The sequence below is a fragment of the Oryctolagus cuniculus genome, chromosome 10, assembly GCF_964237555.1.
Source record: "Oryctolagus cuniculus chromosome 10, mOryCun1.1, whole genome shotgun sequence".
NCBI classification, from domain to species: domain Eukaryota; kingdom Metazoa; phylum Chordata; class Mammalia; order Lagomorpha; family Leporidae; genus Oryctolagus; species Oryctolagus cuniculus.
In genome coordinates, this window is record NC_091441.1 from 79,943,010 (window position 1) to 79,959,568 (window position 16,559).

Genomic DNA, 16,559 nt, shown 5'->3' on the forward strand with positions numbered 1-16,559 from the left:
TTACCTGGAACGTGTCAACACTTGAGCCCAGATTGAATGGATACTGGGGTGTGAGAGTACATGTTCATCAGGTGCCCGGGGATTGCCTGTTGAAGCAATTCTCCATGTTTTGAAAGACACTAGAGTGAATAAAATGGAAATACCAGGCTTCACGTGGGGAGACCCACTCTGAGTGTCTCAGCAGGTTCAAATCGTAATCTTTTCCACAGCGGAAGCTGGAGCACCACCACCCCTCCCTACTCTTGTAAGCTGTGGGAAGCATGGTGCATGGGGCATCTCACATTGACCCCCTTGGCAGCAGATCCAGCCAATGTCATCTACCGCTGAAGCAATCCAAGTGCATTAGGGTCTGCTAAGGTGGAAACTATCCAATCATCACTGTTCCTAGAATTCTTCACCTAGGACTTACTTGCTGCAGATGTTTTCTTCTTCCTTTAAATCCAGTGTTACTATGCTGCCTTGAAGACTTCTCTAGCAATACTTGAATCTGATTATCTTGTATTCCCCTTTGCTAGTATTGCAATGCCCCTCCCTTTTTTTTACTCTTTTAAAATAACTTCTTAATACACACAGTATGAGATGTCTGTTTACATAACATAGACTGTTTCTGGAAGGATAAACAAGAAATTCAATACAGTTGTAGTTCCTTTGGGAAGGGGAGAAGGAAGGGCTGCCATGTGGTTGTATGGGTTTTGACATGAGTTATGGATGCCCTTGCTGAGCCCAGGAAGATTCCAGCCCCCACTCGCTGCCTCAGCCAGGTGCTGTTGTGCAGTGAATGGTCTGAACAGTCTTACAGGGCAACCCTTGAAATGAGGAGCTGGGGAACAAGGAAGTGAGGAGGCTTGCATTTCATTGACAGTATTCAGCCTTTTGTATGATTGAATGGTTACATTACAAAGTTGGAAATTAAAAGGTAGTATGTGCTGATATCAAAAACCAGGAGAAGAAAGCCCCTGCAGTAAAATAAATAAAAATCATCCAGTGAGTCCATCTCAGAAGCTAGTATATTTTCCTCCAGGATTTTTTTCCCTAGATACATGCACTCAGTTTCACAGTTGAGTTCATGTACAGTAAATTTATTCTACTTTCATTTTTATTTTGTTTTATACAATGGGCATTTTTCCCAAATCAAGAGAAATTTGGATACCTTTTTCTGCAGATTTAAGTACTATATGCTTGTTGTAGAATATCTAACAAACTTAGGTACAAGGTAAGAGGTGTTCTATGCTTTTTCCTTTTTTGAGGGGTAACAGCTTTACAAAGATATAGTTGATGTGCCATAAACTTCACCTGTTCAAAATATACAATTCATCAGCTTTCTGCATATTTTTTGAAATATTTATTTATTTATTTGAAAAGCAGTTAGAGAGATCTTCCATCTACTGGTTCACTCCCCAAATGGTGGCAATGGCTTGGGGCTGGGCCACTCAGAAGCCAGGAGCCCAGCACTCCATCCTGGTCTCTCATATGGATGGCAGAGGCCCAAGCACTTGGCCTATCTTCCACTACCTTTCCAGGTTCATTAACAGGTAGCTGGATTGGAAGTGGAGAATACAGGACTTGAGTCGGCGCTCATATGAGACATTGGCTTTGCAGACAATGGTTTACCCCACTACACCACAATGCTGGCACCGGCTTTCTGCATAGTTATGCAGTTGTGCAGCCATCGCTGGAATCTAACTCTAGAACATTTTCATTGTCTGAAAAATAAGTTCATTAGCAGTAACTTTTCCATTTTCCCATCCTCCCTCCACACTGCTTCAGCCCTGTGCAACTACTGATCTCCCTTCTGCCAGTATAGATTTGCCCAATCTAGATGCTTTATATCAATGAAACAATGTAATACATGGAACTTTTTGGTTGACTTACTTCACTTAGCATAGTATTTATGAGATTCATCTATGCCATAGCATGGATTTAATTCCTTTTTTAAAAGTTACCTATTTTTAAATGATTGGTTATTCATTTACTGTTGATCACTTTTATTCACATGCCATAAAATTAATCCTTTTGAGGTGTATAATTCAGTGGTTTCTAGAATATTCATAGGCTTGCGCAGCTATAACCACTAAATCCAGATCATTTTCATTCCCCTAGAAAGAAACTGCATACCCATTAGAAATCACTCCCCATTCACTTCATCTCAGCTTCCCTGGAACCACTGGGTTATTTTCTGTCCCTACGGATATGTGGCCTTTTAGATTGGCTTCTTTTTCTTATTGTTTTCAAGATTCATGTGTGTTCTAACATATGGTATACTTCACTCCTTTTTATCTAACAATCTACCAGTGTTTTATTCTTTTTAATGGTTGAATAATAGTGCATTGCATAGATATGCCATATTCTGTATATTCACTCATTAGGTGGTGGACATTTGTGTGGCTTCTGTTTTTGGCTATTTAGCAATCTTGCTGTAAGCATTTAGGTCCAAGAGTTTGTGTGAACATGGTTTCAATTCTCTTAGGTACATTCCTCATTTCTTTTCCTTGCTGAATGATATTCCATTACACAGCTATTTTAGACTCTATTCATGGGGCCAGCGCTGTGGTGTAGTAAGTTAAGCCTCCAGCAGTGGCACCAGCATTTCTTATGGGCTTCAATTTATGTCCTGGTTTCTCCTCTTCCTATCCAGCTCTCTGCTTATGGCCTGGGAAAGCGGTGGAAGATGCCCCAGGTGCTTGGGCCCCTGCACCCACGTGGGAAACCTGGATAAAGCTTTTGGCTTCAGATCGGCCAGCCCTGGCTGTTGCGGCCATTTGGGGAGTGAAGCAATGCACAGAAAACCTTTCTCTCTGTCTTTCCCTCTCTCTAACTCTGCCTCACAAATAAGTAAATAAAATCTTTTTGAAAAAAATCTATTCATCAGTTGGTAAACATGTGGATTGTTTCCACCTGTGGGCTATTAGGAATAGAACTGCCATGAATGTTTGTGTATATGTTTTTTTAAACATCTAATTTAATTCTTTAGGATATATGCCTAGCAATGGAATTATTGGATCATATGATAATCCTATTTATCTTTTTGAGGAATCTCAATCTTTTCCACAGCAGCTAGCACCATTTTACATTCCCACCAGCAGATATGAGGGTTTTCATTTCTCAGCATCTTTGCCAACATTTATTATTATCTGTCTTTGTTATAGCCATTCTAGTGGTTGTGAACCACATCATTGTAGTTTTGATTTGCATTTCCTAATATGTGATGGTGTTGAGGATTCCATGTGCTGGCAAAACTCTTGTATTATTTTATCTTTTCAAAGAGGGGCATCTTTCCCAGAATACTTTAGAAGCTTCACTTTATGTCTTGCTGCTGAGATCATCATAGCCACCTACAAAATCAGATTCTCTGAAAAAGGGGAAGATTGGAGCCAGTGCTGTGGCACAGTGGGTAAAGCCACTGCTGTGGTACCAGCATCTCATATGGGTGCTCATTCAAGTCCCAGCTGTTTCACTTCCAATCCAGCTCCCTGCTAATGCTCCTGGAAGACCTGGATGGAGTTCCTGGCTCCTGGCTTCAGTCAGGCCATTGCTGCCATCTGGAGAGTGCACCAGCCAATGGAAGATCTCTCTCTCCCTCTCTCTCTCTCTGTCTCTGTCCCTGTGTGTGTGTGTGTGTAACTCTGACTTTCATAAAAATAAATAAATCTTTTTAAAAAAGAAAAAGAAAAAAAGGAAGATAGCTATTGAACAACCAACATTATTCACCAAAATACAATTTTCATTCTAAATTTTTGGCAAATGGAATGAAAAGATAAGTTTATAATGATGAAATCTATTCCTGTGAGGAGTCTTCAAAACAGTTCATGGAAATGCATATTAGAAAACTCTGGATTTCACCAGAATTAACTTATCTTTTCATTTTATTTTCCAGGAACTTTTTGAAGTACCCTCAGATAAACATATAGTGACTGAGATAATAATGAAGTCTTTGAGAGTGAGGGTATCTACCTTAAATTCCCTGGGTAGTAGCACCTACAGAAGAGAAATTCATCTTTTCTTTCTCCATTATGGACTGAAGTCCAGGTCATGCGGTTCCTCTCTTCTTTCTTCTCAAATAACACCTGGAGCCCCCTGAACACTTGGTTTAAAGCATATACAGCCGTTTTCCCCGCTTTATAAAATAGCCACAGCCATTGAGGACAGTAGCGTGCTGCTTTTTGCTGCTTTTCTGCTTGTATGGGATCTATTTTGTAGTTGGGAACACTGTGCCTCTACTGTCAACCCTAAAGTTTATTTTAGGATAGCAAGATACAAGAAGTGCTTTTATGTCCCTTTTTTGGGGGATATTAGACTCTGCTTTCCTCTTGCTCTTGCTGCTAAGGGCCAAATAGTTGAAATTCCTAGCAATAATCCTCTCAAATTGTTCTGTATTTTTAGTGATAATGGGAAAATGGTCTATTTTTATAACCTATTTCCCATATTTGCTTGATGGCCAGAGAATACCTGGCCTTGAGAGTCTGTAATTCTTTGCAAGCATGGATCTTAGCTGATTTCCGCTTTTCATTTTACCACAATCACCTGCTCCTATATAGTATGGTTGGTCTTTGGAGAGTCAAGATTTTGCATGTATCTTTCTTTCCTTCTGCCATTCATTATATACACGTGAAAAGCCATTGGGTTTCAAGTTATCACTCTCTTATTATCTCTACTCTCTCCAATTGTTACTTTTCATCATAGATTTTCTTTTTCTTTTCATTCTTGTATTATTTTTAAACATTTTTGAAGATTTATGTATTTATTATTTGAAAGGCAGAGTTATAAAGAGAGAGAGAAAGAAAGAGAGAGAGATCTTCCATCTGCTGGTTCACTCCCCAAATGGCTGCAATGGCTGGAGCTGGGCCCATCCAAAGCAGGAAGCCAGGAGCTTCTTCTGGGTCTCCAACGTGGGTTCAGGGGTCCAAACTCTTGAGCCATTCTCTTCTGCTTTCCCAGGTGCAATAACAGGGAGCTGAATCAGAGGTTCAGCAGCTGGGACTTGAACCATTGCCCATATGGGATGCCAGGCCACAGCTAGCAGTTTAACCCACAATGCCACAGCACCAGCCCCTTCTTGTTTTATTCTTAAGGGGGGACTTTTTGTCACCCTTATTTCCTGCAATAATAAAATAAGTCCTAGAACCTTCCATACTTCCTATGGACTGAATGTTTGTACCCTCCCAATGTGGTGGTATTTGGAGGTGGGACTTTGGGGAGGTGATTGATTTGGATGAACTTGTGAGTGTGGAGCTCTTTAGAGTAATGAACAGACCAGAGGGCCCCCTCCACGTGAAGACGCAGTGAAGAGACAGCCTTCTGCAAGCCAGGAAGAGCCCTCACCACCAGAAGCCAAATTGGCTGCCACCTTGATCTTGGATTTCCCAGCCCTCACACCTGTGAGAAAAAAAAATTGTGTTATTCAAGATGCCTAGTCTGTAGAACTTTTGATATATAGCAGTCGGAACTAAGAAAATATTTTTAAGTTTTAATATGCAAATTTGGGGCCGGCACCATAGCTCACTTGGCTAATCCTCTGCCTGCAGCGCCGGCATCCCATATGGGCACTGGATTCTGTCCCGGTTGCTCCTCTTCCAGTCCAGCTCTCTGCTGTGGCCCAGAAGGCAGTGGAGGATGGCCCAAGTCCTTGGGCGCCTGCATCTGCATGGGAGACCAGGAGAAGCACCTGACTCCTGGCTTCAGATCAGCGCAGCGCCGGCCATAGTGGCCATATGGGGGGTGAACCAAAGGAAGGAAGACCTTTCTCTCTCTCTCTCTCTCACTGTCTATCTCTATCTGTCAAAAAAAAAAAAAAAAAAAAAAAAGGCAACCAAAGCAAATTACAACTTATAAGTACAAAAGAAATATGTCCTTTTGTCTCTTGTTTACAGTGAAAGACTGAAAAACTTAGCAGCTGTATTGTATAAAGGGCTTTTACCACTGTTTAGGATTATTTTGGCAATCACCCACCTTTTCTGTGTTTCAACTTCTTTATCCATGAAATGGACTCAAAATAACTTCTGTCACTTGACCTTGGGGAAATATTGTGAGAATCAACTGAATATAGCAAAGTCACAAGATTGATACGATTTCCTTTTAAAGAAGCAGGTCAGCCCGTTCCCTGGTCTCTGCATGGACCTCCTTGGAACACCATGCATCTTCTTCCAGTGCTTTTCCATATAGATGGTGACGTCTGAAGCTTGACCTGGCAGGAATCTCTAGCAGCCGCTCAGTGGGTGAAGTCGTGAAGATGGGCACTATGCAGAGTCCACACTGTGTGGCTCCCTCTTGTACTCCTTCATGCAGTCCGGTTAGCTTCCCTCCTCTTGTCTTTAGCAAGGGGAATATGATGTGATCAAGTAACAGAGAGGTTTTCCAGGAAGATGAGGACGTTGTGCCTTGTGATTGCCAAAGAACAGAAGCTGAGTGGATGCCTTCGTCCCGACTATTACTTAGTCTGTAGTGTGCTCAGCCCTTGGTGATGCCAGAAGGCTGATGATAGTTGCACTAGCAGCTGCGGAACTGAAGCAGCCCAGTGGTCAGCCTTGCATTATGGGTGGCAGAGCCAGCTCCCTCTGCTTCAGGGTTCTGCGGCCTCCGTGTGCCACCTCCCATCTCAACCTGCTGGAGGCCAAGACTGAAGGATGCTCCACAGGGGAAGAGGAGAGGAAGGAGGAGCAGGAGCACCTGGCCTCCGGCTCAAGTGGAATTGAAACAGAGCCTGTCTGCCACCAAGTCCTGCTGCCTCCTCCTGGGGGTGAGGTGTTTGGAGAAGAGCCCTGCGTGAGGAACGTGCCACTCACTCCCAGTCGGGCAGCTGCCAGAGATGCCTGCTCTGGGGCACACCTTTGCCCACCAACCTCTGTGTTAAGGCTGAGTGGTCTGCGGGCTGGGAAACAGTACACTACTACACTACCCGGTTATGTAGCACCGCCCCAGGCCCTTTCTTCATATCCCTAGACCTCTGCAGCTGCCTCCCTGCTGGGCTTCCTTGGCCCCAGCACCCCTCGAGAATCCCATCCTGCCCCTTTCCCCCTAAGTTCTATCAATGTGAGATCCTTCTGGCCACAGGGCCTTAGTCCTCGTGTCTCCCTGTCCACTGTCACCTTGCTGTCCTCATACTCAGCCTTCAGGTCTCAGCTTAAATGGCACATCCTCAGGGAGGCATCCCTTGCCCCCTGCATCCTATATCACGAGTCTCCCTTATCACTCCCTGGCAGCACCTGCCCCTCTACGATACTTGCTCAGACGTCTGACCTCCCCCACTCCTGCCTCAGACAGAGATCGTCTCTGTGTTGGCTCAGTATATTGTAAGTGCTCGGTTCCTTGCCCAATGCACAGCACAAACTCAACGCGTGAGTTTTTAATGAACGAGAGTTTGTGTTTGGGGAATGGATGAACTACTTTCAGTGTTCACTGTTGAGACAAACAGTCATTCATCGGTCAGTTCAGTGAGCACTGATAGATTGCCTGCCCCTGGGAGACAAATATGAATAAGACCATTTCCCAGCTTCTACTGGTGGTTTCTGAATCAGGCTTGCTACCACCCCTCCTGGGGGCATACAGAAAGGTGTGCAGTGGCTTTATGCTGTTGCTGTCAGTGTGTGCTGGGGGAGACACTCTAGGTATTTGATGGGCTGAGTTCAGGGTGACTCAACACCTTCCAATGCATGGGATACTCCTGCATGAGGGGGAACCATCCCAGCCAACCCCATCTCCTCGTCACATGACAGAGGCTCCTGGCAGAACCCACAGTCTGACAGAGGAGAGAGAACCAGAAGTGGTAATATCCTGTCACGTGTGCAGTGAGACACTGGTACAGCAGGGCCCTGGCCCCAGAGAGACATCGTCACATTCCACCTTGGGATCTGTGCAGGAGAGAGTGTGTTTGTTGTTGTTGTTGTTGTAAGATTTATTTATTTATTTGGTATTCAAAAGTCAGAGAGACAGAGACAGAGAGAGACAGAGGAAGATCTCCCATCCACTGGTTTACTTTCCAAATGCTTGCCCCAGTTGGGGCTGGGCCAGGCCAAAGCTGGGAGCCTGGAGCTCCATCCAGGTCTCCCATGTGGGTGGCAGGGACCCAATTACTTGAGCCATCCCCATTGCCTCTCAGAGTCTGCCAAAGAAAAGCTTCACCTCTACTAAAGAACCTCCAATTTAAATAAAAGACTAAACTCAGAAATAAAGTATAAAAATATAAATAGCATAGGGTGAAAATTATTCCTCTCTTTATAATAAATATCAAAGAAGTTAACTGAAAACAATAGGAAATGGCATTCCAGTTCTTTCTCAAAATGCTTTAGGCTCTTTCTACTTCATGAGTGTGTGGAAACTATAGCAGAGTGACTGTTTTTTTTTTCTTGCCCAGTCTGCCTTCTGGAGAGAAAACTGCAAGAGGGAAGAAGGTTCCCTCGCAAGGGAAGTCATGTGAGAGGAAGAGTTGCGTTTAACTACACTGGAGTTCTTTCACCTCCATGTGACACTTTGGCAGGAGAGTCCTCTCTTCTCAGAGGCCATTCTGGGACTTGTAGGAGGTTTAGCAGTGGCTCTGGCCTCTCCGGGAGCACCCCCGAACTGTGCCAACTGACAGCATCTCCAGACATTGCCAAATCACCCAAGCATGCGGTGGGGTGAGGATGCAAAATTTCCCCTGGTTGAGAACCTTGAATTGAATCTTATTTTCATCTGCCCTGAGCCCTATGCCCAATGCATGTGGTCTCTAGAATTTGGCCACAATGGTTCTTCAGAAATGTAGAGTACCGCTGAAATATGTCCACAGGGGCAGGGTTTGGCTTAACAATTAAATTGTTGGTTGGGACACCCACATCCCATACTGGAATGCTTGGGTTTGAGTCTCAGCTCTGCTCCTAATTCCAGCTTCCTGCTAATGCATACCCTGGGGAGGCAGTAGTGATGGTTTAAGTGGTTGGTACCTTACTTTCCACGTGGAAGGCCTGCAATGAATTTTAGGCTCCCAGCTTGAGCCTGACCCAGACTGTTGGCAGCATTGGGCAGGTGGATGGGGGTGGAGGTGAACCAGCAGGTAAGTCTCCCCCCACCCTCAAATACATATTAAAAGAAAAAAACAAATACATACATGGACTCGTTGCAGAGGCAGAGAGAACCATTGGAAGCTGCTGTATTACTAATTTGCTCTCCTTTGTAGAAACAGGGGCTGGCAGTTTGTGAGGCCTTCCTGGCATTGTGCTCTTCTTCCTGCTGATTGCTCAAAGGAGCACCAAGGGGAGCCCTGGGGATAAGGCCAATTTCTCTGCTACATCCACAGCAGAACTCCCAAGGCGTGTGAGTAATGCTGTCACCTGAAGCATCTTCGTGAGACTCTGGGGAGAACTGCAGGAAATTACAGTGTGTTGCAGGGAACTTTGAGCTGAGGAGGAAGAAAATTTTCTTAAATTAAAAAAAAAAAAAAAAGAAACATCAAGGCAGTTTAGTAGCTGGTTTGATTTAGCTCTCTTTCCACGGAAAGCCCAGCTTTGAGGTGTGTGTCTAGGGTTTGGTTTGTCCCAAGTGGCAGGTGCATTTTGAGGCTGACACCACACTTGGGCCACTCATTTCTTCACTGCTACCCATCTGAGATGAGCTACCACTCACTGTCAGCCCCTGGAGTAGAGGGATTTATACTCCCTTTTCTGTAAAATCCCACTCAACCTCGAACTTCCAACTTAACGTTCTGCAGGAGAGGAGCAAGATTAAGTGTTCATGTTTATGTTGGAGGGAACAAGGTGTCTTCTCCCTTTGGGCCTCTAGCTTTGAGTGCATAGGGATTTGCTGAGTCTACAGCAAAGTGTGGCTGTGGTGAGAAGTTTTTAGAAGTTGAAAGATAGCAGCAGAACTATTCCCTGAAAATGAGTTACAGGTGTAGAAGGTTAAGCCTCCACCTGCAGCGCCATCATCCCATATAGGCATCGGTTCCAGTCCCAGCTGTTCCACTTCTGATCCAGCCCCCTGCTAATGCACCTGGGAAAGCAGTGAAAGATGGCCCAAATCCTTGGGCCCCTGAACCCTGGTGGGAGACCTGGAAAAATCTCCTGACTCCTAGCTTTGACCTGGCCCAGCCCCAGCCACTGCAGCCATTTGGGGAGTGAATCAGTGGATGGAAGATCTTTCTCACTCTTTCTTTTTCTCTCTGTATCTCTGCTTTTCAAATAAATAAATAAATTTTAAAAACAGGAAAAGAAAAATGAGTTGCCACTAACTTTCAACTCCAACAAGAAGAAAGAGATAATTCACTAAAATTTATAAGCTACATTTTTACTTATACCCTTTGATGGAAATACAAAAGTTGGAATTATTCCCGCTTTGGGTGGTGATGGGGGTTGGTTTTCTTTGACTGCTTACTCTGGCCAGCACTGATGCTACACACTTGCCATGAATGTTCTATCTAATCTTCCCCAGAGCCCAGGGAGCAGATTCTGATCCTAGCCCCATCTTGTACATGAGGGCATTGAGATTTTGCTGGTGTTAGGAGCTTATTCCAGGTCCCACAGGTAGTGAGGAGCAGGGATTTGAAATCAGGCAAGTCTCTCTTAGGAGACAGAGTTCCTACTTCCCATCCTGTAGCACTGGGCAAGAACCCACATCGCTGACCCCCACAGTTTGATTCTACAATGGCCTGAGAACTTGCATCTTTAGCAGATTCCCACATGATGCCAATATCACCAATCAGGGACCTCACTTTGAGAGCCCACCTTCTGCTATACCCCATCTTCTAAAAGATAGTGTGAGCACTGACTGGAAACCATTAATGAAAACACCTGAGGTTGGGTTGGCCCCCGACATTAGCCCTCGTGCACATAGAGCTCACAGCAAAGGTGCTTCCAGAGTGCCTTTTCCTGGAGGCTGGTGTCATGAGACACAGATAATTGACCTGTTGGAGATGTTATTCTGGTTTTCCCTTGAGTGCCTGACATTTCCGAGAACATAACAGCAGCCGTTAAAAATAAATAAGTAAATGTAGGGAGCCGATGTTGTGGTGCAGTGGGTTAAGCTGCTAAGTTGCCACTTGTGATATCAGCATCCCATATCAGAGCACCTGTTGAATCCTGTTGGCTCTGCTTCCAATCCAGCTGCCCGCTCATGTACCTGAGAAGGCAGGCAAATAATTGCCCAAGGACTTGGGCCCCTGACACACATGTGGGAGATCCAAATAGACTTCTTGACTCCTAAATTAAACCTGGTCCAATCCTAGCCATTGCGACAATTTGGAGAGTGAACCAGTGAATGGAAGAGCTCTATTTCTGTCTCTCTTTCTCTTTCACTTCACCTTTCAAACAAAACAAATAAATAAATAAATCTTTTTTAAAAAATTATTTATTTGAGAGGCAGAGTTACAGACATATAGAGAGAAAAGTCTTCTTTTCACTGGTTCACTCCCCAAATGGCTGCAACAGCTGGAGCTGGGTCGATCCGAAGCCATGAGACAGGAACTTCTTCTGGGTCTCCCACGAGAGTGCAAGGGCCCAAGCACTTGGGCCGTCTTCCGCTGCTTTGCCAGGCCATTAGCATAGAGCTGGATTGGAAGAGGAGCAGCTGGATCATGAACAAACTGGAGGTGAAGGCTTAGCCTACTACTCCACAGCACTAGCCCCAATAAATAAATCTTTTTAAAAAATGTACTGCCATCATCCACTGGCTGTTTTTGAAGTTCAGTAGTGTTCTAACAGCATATTTCTTTTTTACACTATTCTTAATTATTTTTTTGATTTAGTAAAATCTCATATATTCACTCTGTGTAAACACCGTGACCATTATCTGTCAAAATACGAACACTGATGTGCACCTAGTGTAGATGGACTGTGAAGAAAGGTTTGCAAATCTTGGCTATGGTCTTGTGCCCTATTAACTAATCCAAAAGAAACGTCATTGCAAAGTATTCTGATTACAGGCACTTTGAAAACAACAGGCACTTTGAGGACAGATTGTGTGTTCTTCATCTTTTGGAGACTTGAGTTTCACCTGCTTTAAGATTCAAAAGGCACATTTGAAACCTGAAATAAAGCCGATTCGCTTGGCGATAATCTTCTCCAAGGCTCCTGAACTGGATCAGGAGAACAGGAGAGAGGCTTTGCCGCCTTACCTTTCTGCCTCCCCATGGCAAAGATAACAACTGGGTGTGAAACCGCCAGTAAAATACAGACAGTTGTGCTACAGGTTGGGGCAGGAAAAGACTCCATTCTGAAGTTTACTGCAGAGCCTTTGCTTTGAGACACCTGTTACAGTGTCGTTTGGGCTGCAAATTCCAAACGTTCTGAAGGAGAAGAGACTCGGGGTATGTGGGACCCCTCCAGCTCCCTTTTCCAACTGCTTTAGGCACTATCAGCTCCTGAGGGAGAACTTAAAAAAACAATCAATTATCTGGTGACTTCCTGAGTGGTTTTTTGTTCGTTGTTTATTGTGTGTGTGTGTGTGTGTGTGTGTGTGTGAATAAACTATTCCTGCAGGTTGTGCCAGCAGCTAGACACATCCAGAGGCTGAATTTCCCAGAAACAAACGAAGGATTCTCTTGTAGGCTTTCCCAGCAAATAACTGGAAGCTGCTTGCTAAGGGGCAAGAGCCCTTTGTTTTTAGTCCTGAACGGACTGCTGCATTGGAATTAGCGGCATCCCGCTGGGAACGGACCCTCCCTCCAGCTGGCCACCAGGACAAAGTGGTCGACTTCTCAGAGACCCTCAAGTTAGGAGCCAAAGCAGGTTCTGGAGCTACAGGCGCCCTGTTGTTCTGAGAACTGGCGTCTCCCCTGGCTCCAGCAGAACCAAGGAAACCCTCAGGGCTGTTCCCCTAGGATTAGGGTTCAGAGGGATGCTTTGGGTTTTTTTCCCCCTCCTTTCCGCATCTGTGGCTTCCTCAGAGATGTTTATCAGTGTGGACAGAGCAAGATGCCAAACCGAGACCCTATAGTGTAATGTAAGGTGTTCCCCAGGCCGGCTTAGGAGACCCCTGGGGTTCTGTGTGTGTGTGTGTGTGTGTGCACGCGCAGGACGTGCAAGCCCAGCGCGCTGAAATGCGGCTGCCCTCCTTGCCTACAAAGAGTTGCTCGGCGTCCCTGTCTGCCCCGCACCCTCGGAGAGCGCCAGGGGGAGTCCTCACCGGACAGGGCTTCCCGAGCCCCGGGAGCACCGAGGGCTCGCCTGGCGGAGCTTAGCGCAGCTGGCTCGGCTCTCTCGGCTCGGCGCTGCGGGCGGGCGGGGTGGACACTGGGCTTCTGTGTGCCCGCCGCAGCCGTTGGCTGGCGGGCGCCCAATCCCGGGGCATGCAGCCGGAGCCTGCTCAGGACGCACGGTGGTGACAGACGAGTTCGGTGGCAGGCTTGACCCCCGGCTGTCAGCAGACGCCAGAGTCGGGAGCCCCCGGGCAGCGGGGCCGCAGGGGCCGGGACTGCAGCTGCGGGAGCCGGGGACCCCCGGGATCGGAGGGAAAGAGGAGGCATGGCTTCGGTGTTCATGTGTGGAGTGGAGGACTTGCTGTTCAGCGGCAGCCGCTTCGTGTGGAACTTGACGGTGTCCACGCTGCGGAGATGGTACACGGAGAGGCTGCGGGCTTGCCACCAGGTGCTGCGGACGTGGTGCGGGCTGCGGGACGTGTACCAGGTGAGCCGGGGCGCGCGGGGGCGCCAGGGCCTTGCAGGATGCCCGGTGCTCCCGGGGTAGCGGGTTCCACCTGTATGATTTTTATTCTCTCTCCCCTCGCTACCTCGCTCTGTTCAAACTCCTAGCGGGCTGCGTGGCCTTGGGATCGGATGCTCAGCAACTCGGGAGTAACTGTTGCCTGACAACGCTTGTGAATATTTCCAATGGGGCTTGGGGGGGCACTGCGAGCGAGTCCCCGCTTTTGCGGGCATTAATACAGCGCGGTGCACTGACGGTTGTTTGCCTCAAGACCCTGCAGCTTCGTGGCACAGGGTCTGCCGGGAGTGACTTCTTACTTTCCCAGGATTGCTGCTGCTGCTTCTTCTTTTTTTTTTTTTTAATTTCCCTGGGGGTGAAGGCGGCCATTTCGGGAGCCAGGGTTCGCCCCCCTGTTGACTGTCAGAGGGGCCCTCAGTGGATGTGTCATTTCATTTTAGTTTTCCATCAGGCAGCCCTGACTTGCAAGGCAGAGCCAGGAAAAGCTGATTCTGTGTCTCCTGGCTGTTTGGAAGGAGGGACAGCAAATTGTGAGCACTTTGCAGGAGGGTGGCAGGCCAGGGACGGGCAGGGTGGCCCTGCTGAGTGCTGGAATGCTTGCGTGTGGATCCACTGCCCATCATACCACACAGCCTCTTTATTTCCCTGCGGGGTCCCATCCTGCAGGCAAAATATGCAGCGACTTTTGTTCAACCAGGAGGTTGTTCATCTGGTCTGGGACTGCAGCTTGCCTTGTTTCTTTCTTTCTTTTCTTTTTCTTTTTTTTTTTTTTTAACAGTAATTTATAGGTTTAGAAGTCCTGGGCTTTGATTGTTAATAATATCTTTGAGGCTTAAAAAATAAAAATCTACATTGTTAAGCTAGGAAGATTGTACCCGGAGTTTACTATAGGAATCTGATACAGTATCGCATTTTCTTTACAGTGATATAGATAATGGCTTCATTGTAGTTCATGGATTCCCCCGCTCATTCCTGACCCTATTCCCAATACAGCTGGAATTTATATCTCATTAGATGGTGTCTCGTGTGTGTGATTAAGCACCTGGCTTTGACAAGTCAGGCCTCCATCAATCAGGCACAAAGGAAAGGCTAGCACCTAGGGTTAGAGTATGGAAGTCTGAACAATCAGTGTGTTGTCATCCTTGCTTCAAGGTGAGGACCGTTTGAAGCTGCGCTCTGACGGCCCCTGCTTTGTATAACGTGTCTGGCGATCTCAGCCATTTCGAAACGGAATCCAGAAGCACATGGGGGTTGGAGAGAGTATCGGGCAACTGTGGATGTAACCCGTGCGGCCACATGACACAGCTCCCCAAGGCCAGGAGAGGTGTGTCTGTCTTTCTGTCTTTTTCCTGTCTCGGGAGAAATCCCTGGTCAGTTTGTTCAACAGGACCAATGCTCCTTGTATAGTTTTGTTTTCTCTTTTTAATGTTTTAGAAACTTTCAGAAAGAGATGGCAAATGTGGAAGCCAAGCTCTACACCTCTGTCCCCAAGGATTCGGGATTTGTGGTTTCTCTCTAATATGGTTACTGACCAATTCCTAAGTGTGGGTTCCAGAAATGTGCAACCTCGTGGCTTCTGCATGAGGTTGACCAGTAGTTCTTCTAAAGCACAACAGCAATTTGAGCTACTACAGGACATATATATTTTTTCTTCTGTGTGGGTAGTGTCTGAGCCAATATCCTCTCCTAATGAAAATGAAGAATTTCTAAAATAGTGATGGCTTTTTGAGTATTGGCTTATAAGTAGAAGAAAATGATCTCTGAGTTTAAGATTCCCAAGTCTTCAGAGAAATAAGGTTTTAGAAAATATTTTTAGCCTTAGGAGAACCATAGTATTCTTAATTTCACAGGCTATGTGTTTGCAAGGAAAGTTTTTTTTTTTTTTTTTAAGATTTATTTATTCATTTGAAAGGCAGAACAAGAGGGGAAGAGTCAGAGAGAGAGAGAAAATTTCCATCCACTGAATCACTCTGCAAATGTCCACAACAGCCAGGGCAGGGCCCAGGAGCCAGGAGCTCTGTCCTGCTTTTCTACATGAATGGCAGAGACCCAGGTACTTGAGCCGTCTTCCACTGCTTTTCAGGCACATTAGCAGGATGCTGGATTGGAAGCACAACAGCCAGGACTGAAACCAGCACTTCAATATGGGATGCCTGCATTGCAAGCAGCAGTTTAACCTACTGCACCACAACACCAGCCCGAGATCGTTTTCTTAATGTTTTTCAAATATTGAGCAAGAAAGTAGTGACTTAACTGTATAGAACTGAAAGGCAGTAAAACAAAGTGATTAATGTCTTAGGGTCTAGGTTAAATAGACAAAGCAGCGAATCTAGCCTCTGTCTACGGATGACCGAAGGGAAGTAAATCTTACTGTGTTTCAGTTTCAGCACTTTTTAAATTTCTATTTCCTTTTATTTCATGAGTTTTTTTTTAATCTTTTGTTTTCTTAAGATTTATTCACTTTTTGAAAGGCAGAGTTAGAGAGAGGCAGAGGCAGAAGGAGAAGTTTTCCATCTGCTGGTTTACTCACCAATTGGCTGCAATGGCCAGAGCTGTGCTGATCCGAAGCCAGGAGCCAGGAGCTTCTTCCGGGTCTCCCATGTGGGTGCAGGGGCCCAAAGACTTGGGCCATCTTCTGCTTTCCTCGGCCATAGCAGAGAGCTGGATCAGAAAAGGGGTAGCCGGGACTTGAACCAGTGCCCATATGGGATGCCAGCACTGCAGGTGGCAGCTTTAGCCACTATGCCACAGTGCCGGAGTATGGAAGATGTTATAATGTCTGAATCCAATTATTACATTAAACAACTAGCTTTCAAAGTATTTGTGGAGATAATTTAAAGGATATTATATATTCCCTGTCTCAAAAGAGTTTACAGCCTGAAAGGTAATATTTTTTTTCTGAATTCAAATCTATCTATCTTTCTTTCTTACCATAAT

The 16,559-nt window shown here is 45.8% G+C and overlaps 1 protein-coding gene across 2 annotated transcripts in view; it reads left to right on the top strand.

Annotated features, from left to right (window-relative positions):
• The window catches only part of FRMD4B (FERM domain containing 4B), a 365,908-nt gene that overhangs the window by 145,453 nt on the left and 203,896 nt on the right, over positions 1 to 16,559 (top strand). The window contains exon 1 of one of the 2 annotated variants that reach the window (XM_002713308.5): positions 13,154 to 13,586. The exons of the other annotated variant lie outside the window; for it this stretch is intronic. Within the exon in view, the coding sequence (XP_002713354.3) occupies positions 13,425 to 13,586 (162 nt within the window). The 5' untranslated portion in view covers positions 13,154 to 13,424. Of the gene's footprint in view, positions 1 to 13,153; positions 13,587 to 16,559 lie in introns of those variants that run through there. 2 annotated transcript variants of the gene reach the window in all.